The sequence below is a fragment of the Schistocerca gregaria genome, chromosome 3, assembly GCF_023897955.1.
Source record: "Schistocerca gregaria isolate iqSchGreg1 chromosome 3, iqSchGreg1.2, whole genome shotgun sequence".
NCBI classification, from domain to species: Eukaryota; Metazoa; Arthropoda; class Insecta; order Orthoptera; family Acrididae; genus Schistocerca; species Schistocerca gregaria.
Genome location: NC_064922.1, coordinates 628,890,717 through 628,914,547, shown reverse-complemented (window position 1 = coordinate 628,914,547; position 23,831 = coordinate 628,890,717). Strand labels below are relative to the sequence as shown.

The following is a 23,831-nucleotide window of genomic DNA, read 5'->3' as shown; positions in this document are numbered from 1 at the left end:
ATTTATGTGACACAGTAGTACAAACTATCTTCCATCTCCTCTCTAAATGGAATGTGTGGCCAGGATTTGAAAAAGATTGTCGGCAATGGGCACGAGCCTGTCTTCAGTGTCAGAGAAGGAAAATAGCCCACCGCATCCATGCGCCTATCAGAAATTTCCCGGATGCGATGGCACTTTTCACTCATTTTCATCTGGACATTGTGGGACCACTGATGACCTAAAACAGCTACAGATATCCTGATGATGGATCGCTACACATACTGGCCATAAGCAGTTCCTCTAAATAATGTTACAGCTGAGGCTGCAGCCTCCAAATTCTCATCTATGTTGTTAGTGAGGTTCCATTGACCCCAACATATCACCATTGATTGGGTATGACAATTCGAGTTCAAAGTGTTCAATCAGCTTGTCAAGATCTGTTGGTACAATCATCACAAGACCAGGTGCTACCACCCAGCCAGTAACGGGATGCTGGAGGGCTGGCACCATTTGTTGAAAGAAGCAATCATGTATAATGACATGTCTTGGCCATTATGTCTGTAGGGTGTGAGGACAACATACAAACCAGGCATTGATTCGTCAGCCACTGTGCTGGGAGAAACACTGTGTCTCCCCACTGAATTCACTGATACAAACACGCTCAACATCAGTCATGATCAACAAGAGTTGTTGCATCAGCTTTGTGAACACATCGCACAAGCTAACCCTTCACAAGCTTCAGACATGGCATGCCTTATTGTTACATACCACATGACTTTGAAACATGCACGCTACATGTGGAAGTAGTGAAGCCACTGTTACAGTTGTCTTACAACAGCCCTCACTGCATAAAGCAGCGAGGTCCATACATCTTGGATATTTTGTGGAATGGCAAAGAGTCTACAGTTGCAATTTCATTGAATCCAGTGCCTACAAACACTTCACCATCAAGCACAACCTCAGCTACCATCATGGACAATCCACTCTGCATGCAGAGTATGCTTCTCTGCACACTTCCTTGACACCAATACTCTGCTTCCATGGAGGGGACTAATGTGGTGATGTCTGCTATCACCATGGCCAGCAGTTTTGCAGCACACATGGGCAAGATTACGTTCTGTGTTGTGCACATAGCAAGCACATTGTGGAAATTAACTATGTGTGGTGCATTTGTCTCAGTGCAGCTGTGCTATTCTTTTGTTTTTGTTTTGTTATATGACTGAGACTTCATGAACTGATTTCTTATGAGATATCCACACTTACTAATTTTTCTTTTAAAAATTTTTCCAACCTTTTTTTATTCAGAATTGCTGTGGTAATCAAATCTATTGTATTATGAGTTTCAAAGCAGTGAATAATTTCTACAGCCAATAAAATTATTCCCTCCAGAACATTACCTGTTTATGTTAATAGATCACTCAAAAGCAAAAGTTGTCCAGCCTCGCTGAGCCTAAAACTGACAGAAATATACATAGTTCTGCCAGTCTTAAAACTTGATATTTACATCTGAATAGTGACAATGCCACCACTCAGCTCTTCTAATTCTTGACTTTCTATTCAAACAGTACAAAGTCGAAGATGGAATATCAACAATACGGAAAGTATCAGTAATTATTACTCACCACACACAGGAGGCACTGAGTAGCAGACAGGCACAGTGAAAATAATAATAATAATAATAATGCTAGAAACCTTTCAGCTTTCTGACACAGTCCTTCCTCAGAAGTAGAAAAGGCAGTTGGCCTTAGCACACAGAGACAGTGATCACATGCGTGTGAGTTGTTATTGTGTGAATTCATGTGTCCTTCTGAAGCCCAAAAGGTGAAATACTTCTAGCATTCTTCTTCATTGTGCCTGTATTTGACTCAGATTTTTACTCAATCACCAGTACTGACATAATAAATTCAGTCATGGTACAGCTGGGCATGCTGTGTTACCATTATTATAATGAAGAGCTCTGATCAAGGGCTGTCAGAAAACCATGAGTGAAATACTGGTATATGATCACATAATAATATAGGATATAATGGTCAGCAGTGCAACTGAGAAGATGACAGAAAATTTGTACCTTGCTTTTAAGGTCACAGAATTTACTGCAGACAGATTGGTGCCTACAGCCATCACAACATGTAGTGTGTAGCCATACAGAAATGTGAGTCAGCTGACAGGGAACATAATCATAATAGAAACAATGGTATGACCAAAGCAAATAAAACTATATCAAGTGCCTGTTGCATTCTGGTTAGGAACGGATGGTACAGGACCAGCAGTTATGTCAACACACAAAACAGAAGGTAAGGCTAAACTGATTAGTGATTCAAAGCAGGAAATGATGAAGAGCCTGATGAAATTATGCAGTCTATAATAGAAGCTGATATTTTTGGAATTATGGTAGAAATTTTGGTAGACTTACTTAGGCGTGTGCTGTGTCACAGAAGCTATAAATGTAATGGCTAGACCACGGATGAAAAATACCAAGCTTTCCAGTGAATTATATGTTTATTGTGGGTGCTGTGGGTGCAAAAAGAAAGATAATTAAAAAGACAAATCTTTATTATTGTTTGATTATCTGAATTGTAATTAGCACTACTAACAAGACAAACACAGAAGACCATGAAGTGGTAATTCAGAAAAAAAATGCACGTCACTGGAGCAGAAAAACTGGGAAGAAATGCAGAATGTGGTTGAAATTCTGAGAAGGTATATGCAGATTTTTAAAAATGAACCAGGAATGCTAAAGGCAGACAAATGTATTCTGTAAGTAATAGAACATGAACCATTTATTGTATGACCATAACCAATGCCACAGTCCATACATGAAGTAGCGTAAAAGGAAACCTGGAAGATGTTAAGGATGGGAACCATCAGTCAACTAGCCATTTTAATGACCTATATTTTGTGGTGAAAAAGCATAATAGTGACATCAGAATTGTAATGGATGCATACACAGTAAACAGTACACACACTGAGGTGACAAAAGTTATGGGATACCTCCTAATGTCATGTCAGACCTTCTATGGCCTGGCATAGTGCAGCAAATCCATGCAGCATGGACTCAACAAGTCTCTTGAAGTCTTCTGCTGAAATATTGATCCATGCTGCCTCTACAGCCATCCATAATTGTTAAAGTGTTGTCAGTGCATGGTTTTCTGCATGAATTGACTTTCAATTATGTCCCTTAAATGTTCAATGGAATTTATGTCAGCTAATTTGGGTGGCTGCCATATCATTCACTCAAGTTATACAGAATGTTCTTCAAACCAATCAGGAACAATTGTGGTCCAGTGACATGGCACAATGTCAACCATAAAAATGTCATTGTTGTTTGGGAACATGATGTCCAAGAATGGCTGCAAATGGTCTCCAAGTGACCACACATAACCATTTCCAGTCGATGATCGGTTCAGTCAGACAAAAGGACCCAAGCCATTCCATTACGGAGATACCACCAGCTTGCACAGTGTCTTGTTGGCAATTTGGGTCCATGGCTTTGTAGGGTATGTACCACAATTGAACCTTACCATAAGCTCTTGCCAACTTAAATCAGGACTCATCTGACCAGGCCACGGTTTTCCAGTTACCTAGAGTCCAACCAACACGGTCATAATCTCAGGAGAGGCACTGCAGGCGTATGTCATCCTATTAGCAAAGGCACTTGCATTGGTCATCTGCAACCATGGTGCAATAACACTAGATTTCGCCTCTCTGTCCTAACAGGCATGTTGGTTGTACATCCCACATTCATTTCTGTGATTATTTCAAGCGGTGTTGCTTGTTTATTAGCAATGAGAACTCTTCACAAACACTACCACTCTCTGGTTATTAAGTGAAAGCTGTCAGCCACTGCGTTGTCAATGATGAGATGTAATCCCTGAAATTTGGTATTCTCATCACACTCACAACACTGTGGATCTTGGAATATTGGATTCCATAATGATTTCTGAAATGGAATGTCCCATGCATCTAGCTCCAACTACCATTCCACATTCGAAGTCAGTTAATCCCTGTTGTGTGGCCATAATCATGTTGGAAACCCTTTTGCATAAATCACCTGAGTACAAATCACAGTTCTGCCAATGCATTGCCCTTTTATACCTTGTGTACATGATATTACCACCATCTGCATATGTACATATCACTACCCCTTGACTTTAGTCATCTCATCATAATTTCTCAGCAGGATGGACACGAAAACTTAGAAAAATTATTCTTGAAGTTCCAGAGTTTTAACAGTATTGATTTGAGAAAGTGCCCCTGGACAAAGATTCCAAGCAGTGTGCACCGTTCTTGTGTGGAAGAAGGAGCCACCAAAACAGTGTATTACCATCTGGTTTGAATATTTCCACCTCAGCTTTCTTAAGATCATTGGACAAGGTTGTAGGTGAACAGTAAATTAAAAAGGTGCTCATTAGTGTAGATAACATTTTAATGGCATCATCTTTGAAAGATAACTGAAAAAGTACTGATGACCTTTGTAAATAAGGATGTAACTGTGAATTTATGAAAGTTGGAATTTGCAAAGGATGAGATTAAGTTTCTGGGATATAGGACATGCTTATAAAACTATATTTAAGGAAAATTTTCACATGTTACCAGTATGGGCAACTTATAGCAAATCAACATTTGTGATTCACAGTCACTGGCATAGAATAGATCTTCACAAATTTTAGTGAATATAATTGCAAACAAATGTACTTCTTTGAGAATCTTCTGAAGTTACTATTGTCCTGTGCATAATCTAATTGTGTAGAACAAAAGCAAACTGGTGCTTTTCATTTATTATAATGTTGTTCTACCAAGAACCGATGGAAGATTCTGTTAACATAATCTCAAAAAGTTTTAGGAAACTAGGAGTTTGGCCACAGATTTCTCTGTCACCTTAATTGGGATATTTGCTTTAATTTTTATGGGGAATTAGTACTTTTTTAGCTTATTGAATTAAAAGATAGTCAGCAGACTTACTTTATGAAGTTGTTTGTTCACTGCCCTACAGTAGATTGCACCAACAACAATGCTGCCCCAATGTGAATGCCGTTCTTGAACACTTGACATCTGTAAGCATATGTAAATCACCCTGACTAAGTTATTGTCAAATGATTGGCAGCTGCTGTGAAGCAATGTGTTGGAAGAGTTTCTGAAAGTCATGTACCTATGGAACTGGTACCAAAGGTACCTGAAGTACTATCCCAGTCCAGTCTGCTGTGCAGGAAGTACAGTATTTTTCTTTATTCATCCACTTCACTGTGAGTGGTGTGTCTCTGGTAGATGGGGACGAGACAGGACTTACAAGGGAATAGTCCAACCAAAAATGTCAAAATATGCCCTGAAATTTTTTATATACTGGAAGAATATACCAAAAGAAAAATCCTGCCAAAATTTTAGCTGCTAAGATACACTGCAAGTATTTTTTTAAGAAGTTGAAACTTGTCATATTCATAGCTCACCAGGTTGCTGGAGAATTGTACACCCCTAACAGAGCTGTGACCGACTGCACATGGGCTACAGGGCTGGCACATGTCCTTGGTTAACGGTGTGTCAGTAAACAGATAACACGATTGTGCGATAACAATTTGTAAAGCGAATTTCTATTTTTGTAGGTAGTTTCTCTAAAACAGTCATCCACAGTTTTTGTTCATTCAAATTTGCAACTCATTTAATGTTCATTACCATTTGCTTTTGTGACAGCACAGATGTTAACAACAGAGATGAAACTAAATTAATATTCATTTTGTTCAGTGCTTAATGTTAAGCATTATGCAAACCAGTTTTGCTTCATAAATCTGAGCATGAAATGTGTAAATGGAAGAAAGACTTACATCAAGTAATAAATATGTGTAAAAATGAAACTCACAAAATTGTGAAAGAAAAACTATCTGAAAGATTTATTGTGCAGGGGGTCCACAAGGTCCCATTACCTCCCATTAATAATCAACATAAACCCCTAAACTTGAGTAAACACCCAGAATAATCAGTGTGACTGTCGATAAAGAAGGTTTTCAATAATGGGAAATATTTTTAATGAAATTATCGGTCAATATAATTTTTGCTACCTCTGTGTCATTTGATGTTTATATGGAGAAGAGTATCCTTAAATTTTAGTCATTTCTACATTACCAGTTTGTGGCAGCATATTTACTGAGTAGCTCTAAGCTTGTTCAGTATGCAGCACAATAAGCAGAGCAAAAGCCAGGACCATTTCTTCCTCTGTCTCAATTCGACCAGCAATTACTGTGGCATGCTTGAAAGCATTAAGGAAAATGTTTGTTTTCATCATTAAAATGTCACTTCACTTTGTATTGACTAAGAGGAATAAACAACAAACTGTTTAAATGTTACTAAAATATACATTATTCAAAATACATTATTACATTCAATATATATTATAATAAGAACTGTGCTACATAAATTGTTATAAAATGATGTACGTATAAGATATATTTCATTCCAGTAAAGTAAAGTCATGATTGATGGATGTAGTCTGTAATTTAACATCAAATACTGCCTATCTATATGAACTACCTCTTATTCAAAACAATAATACATGACTTTTTTTGATGGTTTGAGTGCTTCATAGTTGCTTGTCACTTTGGACGTTAGCACTACATGGCAATATGCCACCTTGTCACAGACAATAGCACACTAGGCCAAAGGGCTGTACAAATTGCAGCTATAAGTGGTTTTTCATGTGACAAAAATGAGTACCTTCAACAATTTTTGAAAAATACTTGCTGTGCACCATAACAGCTAAAAAGTTGACAGTACATTTCTTTCATTGTATTATTTCTGCACAAAAAAATTCAGGATATGTTTTTCCCTCGTTACAGTATTAAAAACCTATCAATCCTCATAACCAACAAGTTCAAGGAGCTGTCTTTCACTGAAACTGAAATTGAGCCAGTAGAACTCACTTCACCTCTTCTGGAAAAACCTGTTTTGTTCTGTGTAAAGAGGAGACAAACACAAAAGGGTAGGGATCTATTAATCATCAGCAGTTCAAATGTATGACAAATAATTGCACTCCTTAGGGAAACTGTGGCAAAGGACAGGAAAGAACACCAGGATTACTCAGTGTTTATCCCTGTTGGACACATTAAGTATGTTGAAGAGGTTATTCTGGCAGCCACTGATGAAACAGTGTGAGACTAACTGCAGGTTGTGGTGGACATTGGAATAAACAATGACTGTTGTCTGCACTCCATAGCCATACTTTGCATATTCAAGTGACTGGCTGAGAAGTTTCAGAAGACCAGCCTTACACACAGAGTTTCAACAAAGCTCACAATTTGCAGCATTGTCCCCAGAACAAATCCTGGCCCCCTGGTTCTGAGTCAAGTGGAATGACGAAACCAGAGACTTCAATGGTTCTGTGACATGCTATGTTGCAAATTCCTGGACTTGCATCATAGGGGTGAGAGCTGTAGGGATACACTAAAAGGCTCAGATGTGCACTATACATCAGAGCTGCTTTTCATGGAGGTGACTTGTGTGGGGTGGACACAAGGGTTTTTTGATTAGGTGATTCTCCATCCATTCCAAATAACAACAACCATAGGAGTCCCTGAAGTATAAGTGTAAGAGCCAAAAGATTGCTGCCTGCCAGTTGAAGTATTAAAATCTTTGTAGTTAACTGCTCAAACATTTACAACAAAATGATTCAATTTGAAGCACTCCCAAAAAGCAGTGAAGCTCACATAATAATAGGTAAGAAAGCTAGTTGGAACCTGAAATTGATACCAGAGAGATTTTTCAGGAAAATTTAAGTTTGTATTGAAAGGATAGGCTAACGGGAAATGGAAGTGGTATATTTGTCACAGCAGACAAGAAACTGAACTCTACCGAGATACCAATTGAAGCTGCATGCAAGAGTGTTTGGGCAAATCTCAATATCAGGGGTGGGCATACATTGGTAATTGTATCCTTCTATTTCCCACCACACTCAGCTCCTGATGTAACCAAAAACTTTACAAAAAACCTCATATTGCTTGTATATACTGTAACCACTGGTGGAGACTTTAATCAACCAACAATCAGTTGGAAAATCACAGTTTTTTTAGTGGTGTGCATGCCAAGATATCCTGTAAAACATTACTGGCTTCTCTGAAAACTACCTAGAACAAATAGTTCAGAATCCCACTCTTGATGCAAATATATTGGATCTAATGGCAACAAATAGACCTGACCTTTTTGATGTATTATACATTAAAACTGGTATCAATGAGCATGATGCAGTTGTGACAGCAATAGTTACCAAAGAGCAAAGCATAACTAAAACAAGCAGAAAAGTGTACATATTCAGTAAACTTGATAAAAAATCAGTAGTGTCATATCTCAATGAGGAACTTGAAACTTTCAGCACAGGGCAGGAGCAAGTAGAGGAGCTATGGCTCAAGTTTAAAAGAAAAGTTGAGCATGTATTTGAGAGATATTACCCAGAAGAACAGTTCATAACAGGAGAGAATCTCCATGGTATACACTGTAAAGAAACTTCTAAGAAAAAGAGATGTACATAACATAGTCATCCTGTACCTCAGATTAACTACACGAAGGAGAAAACAATCAACATACATAAAATTTGTATCCTACACTTCAGCTGACCTATATAGGGCAACTGAAGTGCATGATATGAATTATTTTTTTTTTTTTGCCTTTGATACTAGTAGTACTGACTGAAAATTATCATAGCAGTACTAGTGTTGGTGCAAAACCTACAAATGTAAAATAGGTGTAAATAATAGAAGTAAAACAAAGTATAGGACTATAGATAGAGAGATGCTGAATTAAATGCATTTGACCCTCAACAGCACAATGCATGAAATCAGTGACTACTGTAGCAGAAGACTGTAAAATGATCTTTCACAGAACACATAGAAATCTGGTTGTATGTAAAGCATGTTAGTGGCATCAGAATTAATGTCAAGCCCCTAGTGATGAGACAGCAAATGAAATTGAGGGTAGCAAAGCAAAAGCTGAAAAGTTTAACTCTGTTTTCAAATGTTTCTTTCGAAGTAAAACCAGAACTGCCCCAGTTTAATCCTTGTACCACTGAAAATATAAGTAAAATCAGTATTAGTGTCAGTGGTGTTGAGAAACAACTGAAATCATTAAAATTGAAGAAAGCTCCAGAGCCCAACGGAATCCCTAGCAAATTCTACATTGAATTTGCATGGAGACACCAACTGGTGTCTTTTGCAAACGTTATAGCATTTTCTTAAAGTTTAGTACAGCCATATATACATATGTGATTACATATACATGATACAAATGTACCACTGTACCTAATAAGGCACAATATCGGGTCTTACATTGTACCTATTACAAATATTCAGATTTTACACACACACACACACACACACATTATATATATATATATATATATATATATATATATATATATATATATATATTAAAAACAAAGATTCCAAGACGTACCAAGCGGGATATATATATTAGTTTAATATTAATATTCACTTAAACACTTGTCAATCAAGAAATATTTCAGTTTCACTTTGAATAAGTTCCCTTTGAGGCACCTTATAGAGCTCGGTAATCTGTTGTACCATATTTCACCACTAATGCATGGACTATGGTCTGTAGTTTTTAATTTTGTTCTTTGTCTTTAGTAGCAGTCTTTATTTCTTGTATTATAGGCATGCATGTCAGAGCAATTTGTTGCTTTGTTTTGATGTGTCACAAAAAATATAATTAATTTGTAAAGATACAGTGCGTAGACTGTGAGGTATTTATGATGAACAAAGATTTCCCTCCATGAATCTCTATGCCCTACTCCATGGATAATTCTGATTGCTCTTTTCTGTAGGGTTAATATTCTGTTCATGTGCATGGCGCCGATAGAAAAGTGTAGTGACGCTTCTCTCTCGCTAAAAGGCAAAAAATGAACAGTTCTTCGTGTAGAGAATGTAAAAAGCGTGTGATGAAGGGTATTCTGTGAATCAAATGCAAGTACTGGTTACACGAAAAGTCCGCGAAAGTAAATCTACAGTTCGTCAGCGATGATTTTCCTTGCACATATCACGTTTGTTTACGTGACGAAACGGCCGATCTTGTAAGTGCAGTTGATACAAAAAACGAAATTATAAAGTTACTAGGAAGTGACATTGAGGCATTAAAAACCGAACTTTCGACCATCAAGAAAGAAAACGATACATTAATACAAGAAAAGAAGTCCTGTGTGTGTAAAATCCATCAAACGGAAAAGCAAGAAGATCGCGAAAATACGAATTACCGATCGTACTTTAAAAACAACATTTCCGTTCCCGTTGATGTCTCGGTAAACTCAGTAAGCCAAAAACCTGAAGATAAATATAAATGGAAGGTGGTGACATACAGCAAAAGGAAAAACAAGGCGACAGATACGCAACAAAAGAAAAATGACTTTTTAATAATTGGCGATTCACTGCTGAAGAATATCGCTGTCCCCAACTGCAAGATCGACATACGATCTGGTATTAGAACGCATCAACTCGCTAAACATTTTTAAAATATGGTAAATGCAAGACAAGATACTACAGAACCAGATTCTGAAACCAGACATAACTATAATGGGGTGTTTATACATGTTGGAACGAATTCGTTAAGGAGCAGCAGTGAGGAAGAAATGGCAAGCAAAACAAGAAACATGATTCGTTCTGCAAGAAATATGTATGCACGATCTCGTCTGATACTTAGCGGAATCATAAACAGAAGGTCGGTGAGAGAAGACTATATCGCCAAAATAAACTGTGCTCTTAAAGAATAATGTGATCGTCTTGGGCAATTTTTATAGACCCAAACAAATTCCTATGTGAAAACTCACTAGCGAAGGATGGTTTGCATTTAAATAGACTGGGGTCTGTAACGTTCAGCAGAATGTTTGCAGATGTCTGCAAAATCATTAGATGTCAGGGAAACAAATATGGCCTGAAGGGGGTGAAAAATCATACACTCCAGCTGGAAAAGAAAAATATAAGCACCATACAAAAAAGACGATACTAAAGAATTTGCCCCATAATACAGCTCACAATACGTAAACCAACAAAATAAAAATTACATAAAAGTACTTAATCAAAATATTCATTACTTTGGTGACAAAAAATTAGAAGCAGAAGTACTCCTGAGTGAAGTAAGACCAGACATATTATGCACAAGTGAACATGGACTAACTGAAAGTAAAATACATAATGTGGCAATAAAGGACTACAAACTAGCTAGTTACTTCTGCAGATCTAAATATAAGGGTGGTGGCGTTTGTATATATATTAAAACAGGTACTCTATCAAAGAATGTAAACAGTGAAGCTGCTACATTTCCCATAGCTAGAGAAAAAGACTTTGAAGTTACTGGTATAGTGGCAGAGGATTTTAAGAGTGTTTTGTGTGTGCAGGTCACCATGTGGCAATATTAGCATCTTTCTAAAAAAAAAAAGTTGCTAGCTTATTGAGAATGAATATGCAGAGAAATCTTATTATATGTGGAAACTTCAACATTGACATGGGAAAAGACACAAAAATAAGACAGGATTTTGAAGAATTGTTAATACAGCATAACATGAAAGTGACAATAACTTGCACCAACAAGAGTGACTTCACAAAGTGAGATAATTATTGACAACAAAATTACTAATATGTGTAACCATGAGTCACACGTAGTACAGACAGAAATATCTGATCATCATGGACAACTAATCAGCTTTTGCAGAAGTAATGACACAGTATCAGAACCAAAACAAACAACCAAAGAAATTAGGATCATCAGTGAACAAAATATCAACATCTTTAGAACAATGTTAAATAAGGAAACTTGGCCAAGAGTGTAAGTGAAAAATATGATGCATTTATTTCAACAATTAAGTACCATTTTAATGTAGCATTTCCCAAAGTAAAGAGACAAGAAAGGCAGCAAGATCAAACACAGTGGATTACCAGCGAAATACTAGAACAGCGAAGGAAGCTTCAGGGCATGAGACGGCAGGGCGAAACTGAAAACTATAAAATGTTATAAAAGAAGTATAGAAAAACAATAAGAGAAGCGAAAGCAAGAGCAATTGACACCACTATAGCAAAAAAAAACAAGGCAAAGGCAGCTTGGAATGCAATCACTGCTGAAAGAAAGGAAAAAGATGGGTCAAACAAAGAAGAAGGTATTAGGTCAATTAAAATAGCCAACACAGTGGTCACAGATGGTATGGAAATAGCAAACATACTGAATAATAACTATATCAGTGTAGTAGAAAACCTAAAATTGGAAAGAAATAGTCAAAAACAGAAGGGTATTAAGATACCAAAAAGATCATGCAGTACTATGTTCTTAAGACCAGTCACAGAAGATGAACTTCGGAAAACTATACAGAAACTGAAGTCCAAGAAATCAGCTGGTGATGATGAAATACCAAATCATGTAATAAAGCTGGTATGTGAGGAGATAATAACACCACTGCTGAACATAGGAAATTGTTCTTTCAGAGATGCAATTTTTCCAGAAAAACTTAAGTTAACGAAGGTAGTGCCAGTGTACAAGAAAGGGTGTAAGGATGATCCCAACAACTTCAGACCAGTTTCACTGATATCAGGTTTCTCAAAAATCCTAGAAATGCTTATGTATACCAAATTAGTTAACAGTTTGGACAAACATAACATTCTCATGCCCTCACAACATGGTTTCAGAAAGGGTAAATCTACAGAATCAGCGCAATTGTCAGTCTAACAGAGTACATTTTACAGTTCTTAGATGAGAAAAAGGTTGTCTCTGCAATGTTTCTGGATCTTTCAAAGGCATTTGACACCATTGACCATGAAATGCTGATACAAAAATTAAGCAACTATGGCATTCGGGGGCAACCAGGTGAATGGATAAAATCATACTTGTGCAACCGCAAGCAGTACATATCATTAGGAAACTCGTACCAATCAGAATCCAAATCCATCAAATATGGAGTGCCGCAGGGTTCGGTAATGGGTCCATTGTTATTTAATGTATTTGTTAATGATATAGGTGTTGAGGAGGAAGAAAATAAAATATTGTATGCTGATGACATGACAATACTAAATAGTGACCAAAATATGGAACAGCTTGAAAGAAGAGCATACATATCTGCAAATGCCACAGCTCAATGGCTATTGGAAAATGAACTGGTTATAAATCTAAAAAAAACTATGTATGCAGTGTTTAAAAACAAGGAAAAGGCTGTAGACATGGATTTAGAGGTTGATGGAACAAGGCTGGAAGAAGCAGAATCTGCTAGATTCTCAGGTATTCTTGTGGATAATGAACTGAAATGGAAAAAAAACATATTAATAATGTCTGTAAAAAACTTAGCTCTGTCATATTATTAATGATGCAGCTATCACAATATTCAGACAAGAATCTTCTGTGTACAGTGTATCATGGACTTTTCGAACCATACTTACAGTATGGAGTGGCAGTGTGGGGAAACTCAAACAAACAAGAGACAAAACAAGTATTCACATTTAAAAAATAAATAAATAAGTAAATAAACAATTCGGACTATTTTAAGAAGAAAGACCTCTGAGACATGCAGAAACTGTTTCAAGAATTTAGGTATCTTAACTTTTTCATCGTTGTATATATACAAAACAATAATGTACATCACAAAAGGTAGTGAGGACTGGATTACAAATGCTAGTGTACGCACCCACAATACAAGAAAGAAGAATGAAGTGAGGAGCATACCCCACCGACTGGAAATGCTAGAAAAAGGACCCCAGTACTCTGGTATCAGACTACTAAGAAGTCTGCCCAAAACCCTGCAAGATAGTGTACTTCACAATGACTTTCCAAAGAAACTTAAAGACTATCTCATTGAAAAAGAGTTTTACAGTGTTGCAGAATACTTATGCCATTAAATTTGTATATATTGTTACTCATTATTAGTGATGTAAAATGTAAGTTAAAGGTGTAGAAAAATAAGTGATAAAGAATGTTAATACTTTGACATGTCCTATATTACACGTACATTTACTGTACACAATGTAATCTTACAGGATCAAATAAAATTCAATTCAATTCAACCCTATATCTCTATCCTGTAATTAATCAGTGCAAAAATGGTTCCATAATAATTTGTTTTTAATGTCTGATGTGGGGTACTTTTGATAATTGGCTGATTAGATGTAATGAACTGCTGATTTTATTGCATAAAAATATGATATGGTTTACCCATGTTACATTTTCATGTAGGTGAATACCTAGAAATCTGCAGCGTTCTGTGTCCACTACTTCAATTCCACCTATGTTACTGATAGAGGTTTGGTGTGAGTTTGTAAGAGTAAAAGGCAATAACTGAGATTTACTGATATTAACTTTCAACCCTTGATCTTGGAAATAAGTAGTCATTTGACATAGTCCCTCAGTTGCTACCAATGTTAACTCATCATTTTATTTACCAAGAAATAACAGGGAGGTATCATCTGCATAGATTACCAATTGGGAGTTGAAAGGTTGCTCTACATCATTTATGTACACTAGGCAAAGGAAAGGGCCCAAAATTGAGCCCTGGGGTACACCTTGTGTGACTGTCTCATATTTGGACTGGAAATTATTGATCTGATTATTGATTTTGTAAGTCAGCTTTGTACACTGCTTGCGGTTAAATAAATATATAGCCAACAATTGCATGGATGCAGCATTTACATTGTATGACTCCAGTTTACTTAAAAGTAACTAATGGTTTACCGAGTCAAAGGATTTAGTAAGGTCTAGAAATATGCCAGCTGTTTGCATTCCTTGATCAAGGGCACCATATATTTAGTGAAGAAATTGCTGTGATAGTACTACGATCTTTTCAGAATCCATGTTGTGTCTCTGTTAGGAACTTATTTTTCAAGAAATAGTCACTAAGTTGTGTCAGCAGCACAACTTCAAATACTTTGCTGAAGACAGGTATTAATGATATGGACCTGAAATTTGAAACCTCTTCCTTGGATACTTTTTTATGCACTGGTTTAACTGTGCTCCATTTCAATACATTTGGAAATGCATGTTCTCTAAAACTGCAGTTTACCAGGTGGGTGATTATTTTAACTAATTCCTTACTACATTTTTTAAATCATGATACTACTCAAACCATCCCATCCAGACGACAACTTATTCTTTAGGTTATTTATTATCCTGCCAATTTCTTTTTCACTTACTTGTTTGAATTCAAAAGGTGGCTCTTCAAAGGGGCAGAGATTTACCTCACTACTCACAATTGTGTTATTAACTGGACTAACAGCTGCAGATATAAAGTATTTATTGAAAACATTGCAGACTTTATTAGGATCTCTAACTGTGTTTCCTTCAGGTCTTATATTTACAATTTCAGTTTCTGGCTTTGGTGTGGCTTTGAGAAAATAGCACCTCTTCAAACTATAATCTATCATAGATCTCTCAAACAAAAACCATGCCCAGTACTTGGAAGAAAGCACAGGTAACACTCATCTACAAGAAGTTATTAAGAGTGATCCACAAAACTACAGTCCAATATCTGTGACATCAATTTGTTGTTGAATCTTAGAAAATATTCTGAGCTCAAATATAATGAGATATCTCAAAGAGAATGACTTTCTCCAAGGCAACCAGCATCTACTCCTAAAACATGGATCATGTGAAAACCAACTCACACTTTTCTCAGGACATAATGAAAGCTTTGGATCAACAAGACAGGTGGACACAGTATTTCTTGAGTTCCAAAATGTGTTTGACTCAGTACCAGATTTGTGGTGTGGGCAGTCATTATGCACAATGACTGGGAAAGTGTTCATGGATGGAGGATGTTGGTTGGGGTCAGTAACAATAGTCCAGACTGATTTTCTGCAATGAACCCTGCTTCACTGTGGCAAATGATTCAGGCCATCAGCTAGTGTGGAGAGAGAGAGAGAGAGAGAGAGAGAGAGAGGGGGGGGGGGGGGGGGGGAACCTATTACACACCACAGAATGTCCATGAACATCATCAATATGGCCTAGGCATTGTGGTTGGGGCAGGCATTATGCACAATGGCTGAATTCCATTGCATATCTTTGTGCAAGGTACAATTACAGCACAGCAGTACTGCTGGGAGATTATTCTGGATCTTGTCTGCCTCATTTAGGGTTGCAGCAGATCCTAACTTTCTGTTTATGGATGACAATGTCACACAGGACGGCTGAGATGTCAGAAAGATGGGAAAGTGAAGATACTGAATATATGGAATGGCCTGCATATTCTCTGGACCTAAACCCTGTAAAGCATGCCTGGGAAGCTCTTGGCAGAGTTGTTTTTCAATGAACACTCCCTCCCAAGGACTGAAAATCACCTTAAGAGAGGCACAGAACAATGTCTTCGATGATTTGGTAGCCAGCATTAATAACAGGTGCAAAATGTGCATTTGAGCCCAACGAAGGCAGATTCCTTACTGAGAGTCTGATATCGACCATTGTATTGGGAGACTAACCTGTGTCAAACATAAACATTATGTATGCCTGTTATCTATCTTTCTCGTGTGGTGAAATCTGTACCACTTTTTTTTATAAATATACCACTCCACCTCTATTACATATGTACTGTGTTTCATGTCATCAGTCATTGCCTGTGATTATTCCTGTCCAACAATGTCTCTGTTCCTTAGTAATTGTCAAGGAGTGTATCATTAATTTCTAAATAACCATTCTAGAAGTACATGGAACATCTTAAAACATTAATAAATCCTCATACCTGTTTATAGTTCTCTCTGTGACAAGTATGCCAAGCTGAACCTTGAATCTCAGGTTTGTTGAGTAGATTTTTTAAAACCTGAAATGGAAGAATAAATATGACATTTTATATGTATATACTCAGATGATCCATTCAGTTATACAATAAGTTTCATGAATAATTATAGAGAAACTGTTTAGTGTGCATGAAGCTAATGATCTGAAATCTGTTGTAACACAGTTGACTTCTAGGAAAAAATTATCATGGATTAGCAAAATTAGTTGTACTGGAAACATTAAATTATCAGTGACTAAAAAATAAGTACAATGCTTCAACTGTTTTAGAAGACCATTGCACTTCAGATACAAATTGGACTTACTGAATAATTGTTTGAGATACAGTAGGATGGTGATTATATAGTCATAGTACTGCCCAGAAGCCAGTGTAAAAAGAAACAAATCAATGCTGTCACTTACAGTGAAAGATTCATTATTAATTATGTTTACCTGAATATTTTTATCCATTCAGTCAATGTTGTCCTATGGGATAATCTTGTGGGGCAATGCAGCTAAATAAAAATAAAGATTCCAAGACTTACCAAGCGGGAAAGCGCTGGTAGATAGGCACAATGAATAAAACACACAAACACACACACAGAATTTGAGCTTTCACAACCGGCGGCTGCTTCGTCAGGAAAGAGGGAAGGAAAAGGAAAGATGAAAGGCTGTGGGTTTTAAGGGAGAGGGTAAGGAGTCATTCCAATCCCGGGAGCGGAAAGACTTACCTTAGGGGGAAAAAAGGATAGGTATATACTCGCACACACACACACACACACACACACACACACATATCCATCCATACATACACAGACACAAGCATTTTCTCAGGCTTGTCTGACATTTGGTATTACCCCCAAAGGCCTCACACTTAAAGTTCCCATCTCTTGCTGCAACCCTTCTTTCCATCAGTCCCTATACCAGTTCCAAACTGAACAATCCATTGCCCTCACCCACCTAATCCTTCGCCTACACATCAACTCAGCCAATGAACACACCCATCAACTCCTATCCTTAATAAAAGTCCTCAATCTCCCCTCTCCCACATCCACACCGGCTGTTCAGAGCATCCTCCTACAGGCCAACCGCAAATTAGAACTGCATGCCACCCTCCACCTCAAAAAACTATCCAAGCTCCTGGTTTCCCACCTCCGGAAAGGCAACTCACTCACCCTTCACAACCTTTCCAGCAAACCTCAACCTCCTCTCATTGCACACAAACCCACTCTCTCCCATCTACTCAATCTCCCACTTCCAGCTCCACTCCCTCCAAAACCTCAAAATTCCAATCAACACAATCTGGAACCACAAAACCCTAATTCAGTAGTTAAACTTTCCTCCAAACCTCTCTCCCAATCCGAAACCTCTGTCCTATCAAAAGGCCTCACCTTCAGCCCCACTTCCAGATTCAACCAAACAGCCCTCATCAAAGATTTACTGTCCTACACTGGTACTCTCTGCTGGAAATATCACTTTGCCATGAAGGGAAATGATCCTAATCCTACTCCTAATGATCCAACTCCCCAAGACACTATCCAAATTGAACCCTGCCTGGAGCCATTCCGTCCTCCGTCACAGCGGGACCCACCTCCTCTTCCTCAAAATCGCCCTCTCCTAACCTTCCAGGAGTTTCTGACTTCCAGCCTTGCCTCTCAATCCTTCTTAAAAAACCTTAATCCTACTCCCAACATCACCACTGCTGAAGCCCAAGCTATCTGCGATCTGAAGGCTGACCGATCCATCGTCATTCTCCCGGCGGACAATGGTTCCACAAACATGGTACTTGATCATCGGGAGTATGTGACTGAGGGACTGCATTAGCTTTCAGACAACACCACATACAAAGTTTGCCAAGGTAATCCCATTCCTGATGTCCAGGCGGAGCTTCAAGGAATCCTCAGAACCTTAGGTCCCCTACAAAACCTTTCACCTGACTCCATCAACCTCCTGACCCCACCGACACCACGTACCCCTACCTTCTACCTTCTTCCTAAAATTAACAAACCCAATCATCCCGGCCGCCTCATTGTAGCTGGTTACCAAGCCCCCACAGAACATATCTCTGCCTACGTAGATCAACACCTTCAACCCATTACATGCAGTCTCCCATCCTTCATCAAAGACGCCAACCACTTTCTCGAATGCCTGGAATCCTTACCCAATCTGTTACCCCCAGAAACCATCCTTGTTACCATTTATACCACTTCCTTATACACAAATATCCCGCACGTCCAGGGCCTCACTGCAATGGAGCACATCCTTTCACGCCAATCACCTGCCACCCTACCTAAAACCTCTTTCCTCATTACCTTAGCCAGCTTCATCCTGACTCACAACTTCTTCACTTTTGAAGGCCAGACATACCAACAATTAAAGGGAACAGCCATGGGTACCAGGATGGCCCCCTCATACACCAACCTATTCATGGGTCGCTTAGAGGAAGCCTTCTTGGTTACCCAGGCCTGCCAACCCAAAGTTTATTGATGACATCTTCATTATCTGGACTCACAGTGAAGAAGAACTCCAGAATTTCCTCTCCAACCTCAACTCCTTTGGTTCCATAAGATTCACCTGGTCCTACTCCAAAACCCATGCCACTTTCCTTGACGTCGACCTCCATCTGTCCAATAGCCAGCTTCACATCAAACCCACCAACAAGCAACAGTACCTCCATTATGACAGCTGCCACCCATTCCACGGTCCCTTACCTACAGCCTAGGTCTTCGTGGCAAATGAATCTGCTCCAGTTCGGAATCCTTGAACCATTACACCAACAACCTGAAAACAGCTTTCACATCCCGCAACTACCCTCCCGACCTGGTACAGAAGCAAATAACCAGAGCCACTTCCTCATCCCCCCAAACCCAGAACCTCCCACAGAAGAACCACAAAAGTGCCCCACTTGTGACAGGATACTTTCCAGGACTGGATCAGACTCTGAATGTGGCTCTCCAGCAGGGATATGACTTCCTCAAATCCTGCCCTGAAATGAGATCCATCCTTCATGAAATCCTCCCCACTCCACCAAGTGTGTCTTTCCGCCGTCCACCTAACCTTCGTAACCTCTTAGTTCATCCCCATGAAATTCCCAAACCACCTTCCTTACCCTCTGGCTCCTACCCTTGTAACCGCCCCCGGTGTAAAACCTGTCCCATGCACCCTCCCACCACCACCTACTCCAGTCCTGTAACCCGGAAGGTGTACACGATCAAAGGCAGAGTCACGTGTGAAAGCACCCATGTGATTTACCAACTGACCTGCCTACACTGTGAAGCTTTCTATGTGGGAATGACCAGCAACAAACTGTCCATTCGCATGAACGGACACAGGGAGACAGTGTTTGTTGGTAATGAGGATCACCCTGTGGCTAAACATGCCCTGGTGCACGGCCAGCACATCTTGGCACAGTGTTACACCGTCCAAGTTATCTGGATACTTCCCACTAACACCAACCTGTCAGAACTCCAGAGATGGGAACTTGCCCTTCAGTATATCTTCTCTTCTCAATATCCGCCAGGCCTCAACCTCCGCTAATTTCAAGTTGCTGCCGCTCATACCTCACCTTTCTTTCAACAACTACTTTGCCTCGACTGACATCTCTGCCCAAACTCTTTGTCTTTACAAATGTCTGCTTGTGTCCGTGTATGTGCGGATGGATACGTGTGTGTGTGTGTGTGCGAGTGTATACCTATCCTTTCTTCCCCCTAAGGTAAGTCTTTCCGCTCCCGGGGTTCGAGTGACTCCTTGCCCTCTCCCTTAGAGCCCACATCCTTTCATCTTTCCCTCTCCTTCCCTCTTTCCTAACGGGGCAGTCGTTGGTTGCGAAGGCTCGAATTTTGTGTGTATGTTTGTGTTTGTTTGTGTGTCTATTGAACTACCAGCTCTTTTGTTTGGTGGGTCGCATTATCTTTGTTTTTAGATATATTTTTCTCACGTGGAATGTTTCCCTCTATTATATAGGTGGCCACTATAACTGTCAAAACATGAGCTCCATAATACAAATAATTGAGTTACTGTACTCAAAATTTATATCCCTGAGTCCAAATACCCTAATACACTGTCAGAGCAGTAGCTAATGAGATATTCTTTTACTTTATTTTAGAATATTTGGGGATTTTCAATTACTTGCCTATTGCCTACTAACAAACTATTACAGACATTTACATCAGATATTAAAGATGCACTGTAACCCTACAGAGGTGTATACAGACTGTATAAAACTGCATTTACTTCTTGAATGTGGTAGAGAATTCCAGAGTTCCTCCTGAATTCATTCTTGTTATTATGGTTTGTATGTATGAGAAGGTAAGTGTCAGGGTCCCTACACCCCTGCAAGATGTTTGGTTATCAACTTTACACAATAGCCACCTTTCTTATCAGGTCATATCACAGTACTGAGTGAAAGTATCTAGAGTATGCTAGCAATCCTGTCTGCAAGCCAACACAATGAAAGTGCTTTGTAAGAACAAAGAAGGAACAATTGTGCTTTCAGGATAATCCATACCTACATCACTGCCATGTCAGTTTATTATCCATGTGAATGCTTGGGAAATTGACACACAGAACTTTATCCACTGTCTGCCCACTTAATTCTACTTTTTGTACCTGTAAGATAAATGGATTTCTTTGTATCTGAGTTGGCTACAAATCAGCTGTAAGCCTCTTCATTGTTCTCCTGACTGTGCCTAGAATGGGCATACTTAAGCCCATTGTCAGTAAACCTTACAGTTTTAGAAGAGTCCCCCAGATTCCCAGATACAACATTCAGGGTAGACAGAAAAAAGGTGTGGGCCAAGCACCAAACCTCAAGGCACATTCTATTGAATTGTAAATTATAAACTTTCAAGGCCAGAATTGTCACAGTTAACAAAATGTTCTAGGTTATTATGCTGTGGTCAAAGGGATTTCACTTTAAAACCTGACATTATGTCACCATCTGTGGAGGACATTTGTAAGGGGGATCATAGCTTTGTTAAATGTTTGATTCAAACCATGGCTTGCTATTGAGTCAATAGCTACCTAAATACCTCAAATGTGGTCAAGCTTGCAAGACTGTATAATGCACGAAACTGCTAAATGTTGCACCAACTTGAAACTGCAAGAACAGTCATACTGCCAGTTACCCGAAATGTCTGCCTACTTAGAGATACTTCATATCTACAATAACCAGAAGGCCAAGATGAGGAGATCTCCAGTCCTGGACAGATTGGAAAGGCAAAATACTCCTTCATCTAATCCTTACCTGTCAAACTTACATCATTATTTAAAATGAAGACTAATTCAGCCCCTACCAATTGAAAAGTTGGCTGGAGCCCCTACTAACCCCTTCTCACTCTCAAAGTAACAATCTGACTCCTGATGGAACACCTGCAAATATCATGCCTGACATCTGATTTATTCTAGGAATCAAACAACAGAAAGTCCAAAAACTGATCCTGACCACATAATCTTGCCTGCTCACAAAGGCTCTACCACTGTTGTTTTGAACTGGTCCTGGCAGAAGGATGCCGCCAGTTGTCACATTCATCCACCTACAAACCCTGCCACAGTGACCCCATTGCAGTAATCCAGCAGCATCTCCAGTCTCTCCTCCAATCATTAGGCCCATCCCACAAGCCCTCCCCAGAATCCATCTCTCTACTCATCCCTACCACTCCCTGCACTCCTACCTTCTACCTGCTTCCTAAAGTCCATAAATTCAACCACCCAGGATGCCACCACTGAGGCTGGTTATTGTGCCTCCACTAAGAGAATCTCTCCTCTCACAGACCAATACCTTCAATCTATTACCTGCAACCTACCCTCCTATACAAAATATACCAACCATTTCCTCCACTGACTCTCCACAGTTCCTGTTCCTTTGCCACATGGTGTCCTGCTTGTCACTATTGATGCAACTTCCATTTACACTAACATCCCTAATGCCCATGGCCTTAATGCTATTGAACACTATCTTTTCCAACACCCAACAGGTTCCAAACTAACCACCACCTTCCTAGTCACCATGACCAATTATACCCTCACCCAAAATTACTTCTCCTTTGTAGACATTACCTACAAACAAATCCAGGGCATGGCTATGGGTACCTGCGTGACACCATTCATGGACCATCTTGAGGAATCCTCCCTAAACACCAAGAATACTAAACCCCTCATCTGGTTCAGATTCAATGATGACATCATGATCTTGATCAAGGATGAGGACACCCTATCCACATTCCTGCAGGGCCTCAACACCTTCTCCCCCATTTGCTTCACTAGTCCTATTCAACCCAACAGCCAACTTCCTCAATGTTGACCTCCACCTCAAAGATGGCTATATCAAACCTACTAACCACCAGTAGAACCTCCACTTTGACAGCTGCCACCCATTCCATGCCAAGAAATGCCTTCCATACAGTTTGGCCACTCATGGCCATCGCATCTGTAGTGATGACTGATTCCTCTCAAAATGCACAGAAGGTCTCACTGAGGCCTTTACAGACCATAATTACCCTCCCTACTTTGTACAAAAACAGATATCCCATGCCTTATGTTTCCAGTCACCCAATACCTCCCAAAGTCCCACCATCCAGCCATAGAGTAGCATTCCCCTTGTGGCTCAGTTTCACCCAGGACTGGAACAACTGAATTACATTCTCTGCCAGGGTTTTAACTACCTCTCGTCATACCTTGACATAACTGTTCTACCCACTATCCTTCCCACCCCTCCAACAGTGGTATTCTGCTGCCCACTGAACCTACACAATATCCTCATTCATCCTTACACAATCCCCACTCCAAACCCCTTGTCTCATGGCTCATATGCTATTGAACACTATCTTTCCCAACACCCAACAGTTTCCAAACTACCACCTTCCTAGTAACCATGACCAATTATATCCTCACCCAAATTACTTCTCCTTTGTAGGCATTACCTACAAACAAATCCAGGGTATGGCTATGGGTACCCGGAAGGCACATAGGCTTTCAGACAGTAGTTCTTCCCGCAAACCATAAGCAAGTGGAACAGAAAAGCGAGGTAATGACAGTGGCACATAAAGTGCCCTACGCCACACACCATTGGGTGGCTTGCGGAGTATAAATGTAGATGTAGATGTAGATGTAGACATATCCCTGTAATAAACCTA

General features: G+C 39.2%; 1 protein-coding gene across 3 annotated transcripts in view; it reads right to left on the bottom strand.

Annotated features, from left to right (window-relative positions):
• LOC126354448 (uncharacterized) overlaps positions 1–23,831 on the bottom strand; it is a 184,170-nt gene that overhangs the window by 119,357 nt on the left and 40,982 nt on the right. For all 3 annotated transcript variants that reach the window (XM_050004137.1, XM_050004138.1, XM_050004139.1), the window contains exon 2: positions 16,667–16,744. In XM_050004137.1, the coding sequence (XP_049860094.1) occupies positions 16,667–16,744 (78 nt within the window). The remainder of the gene's footprint in view (positions 1–16,666; positions 16,745–23,831) is intronic.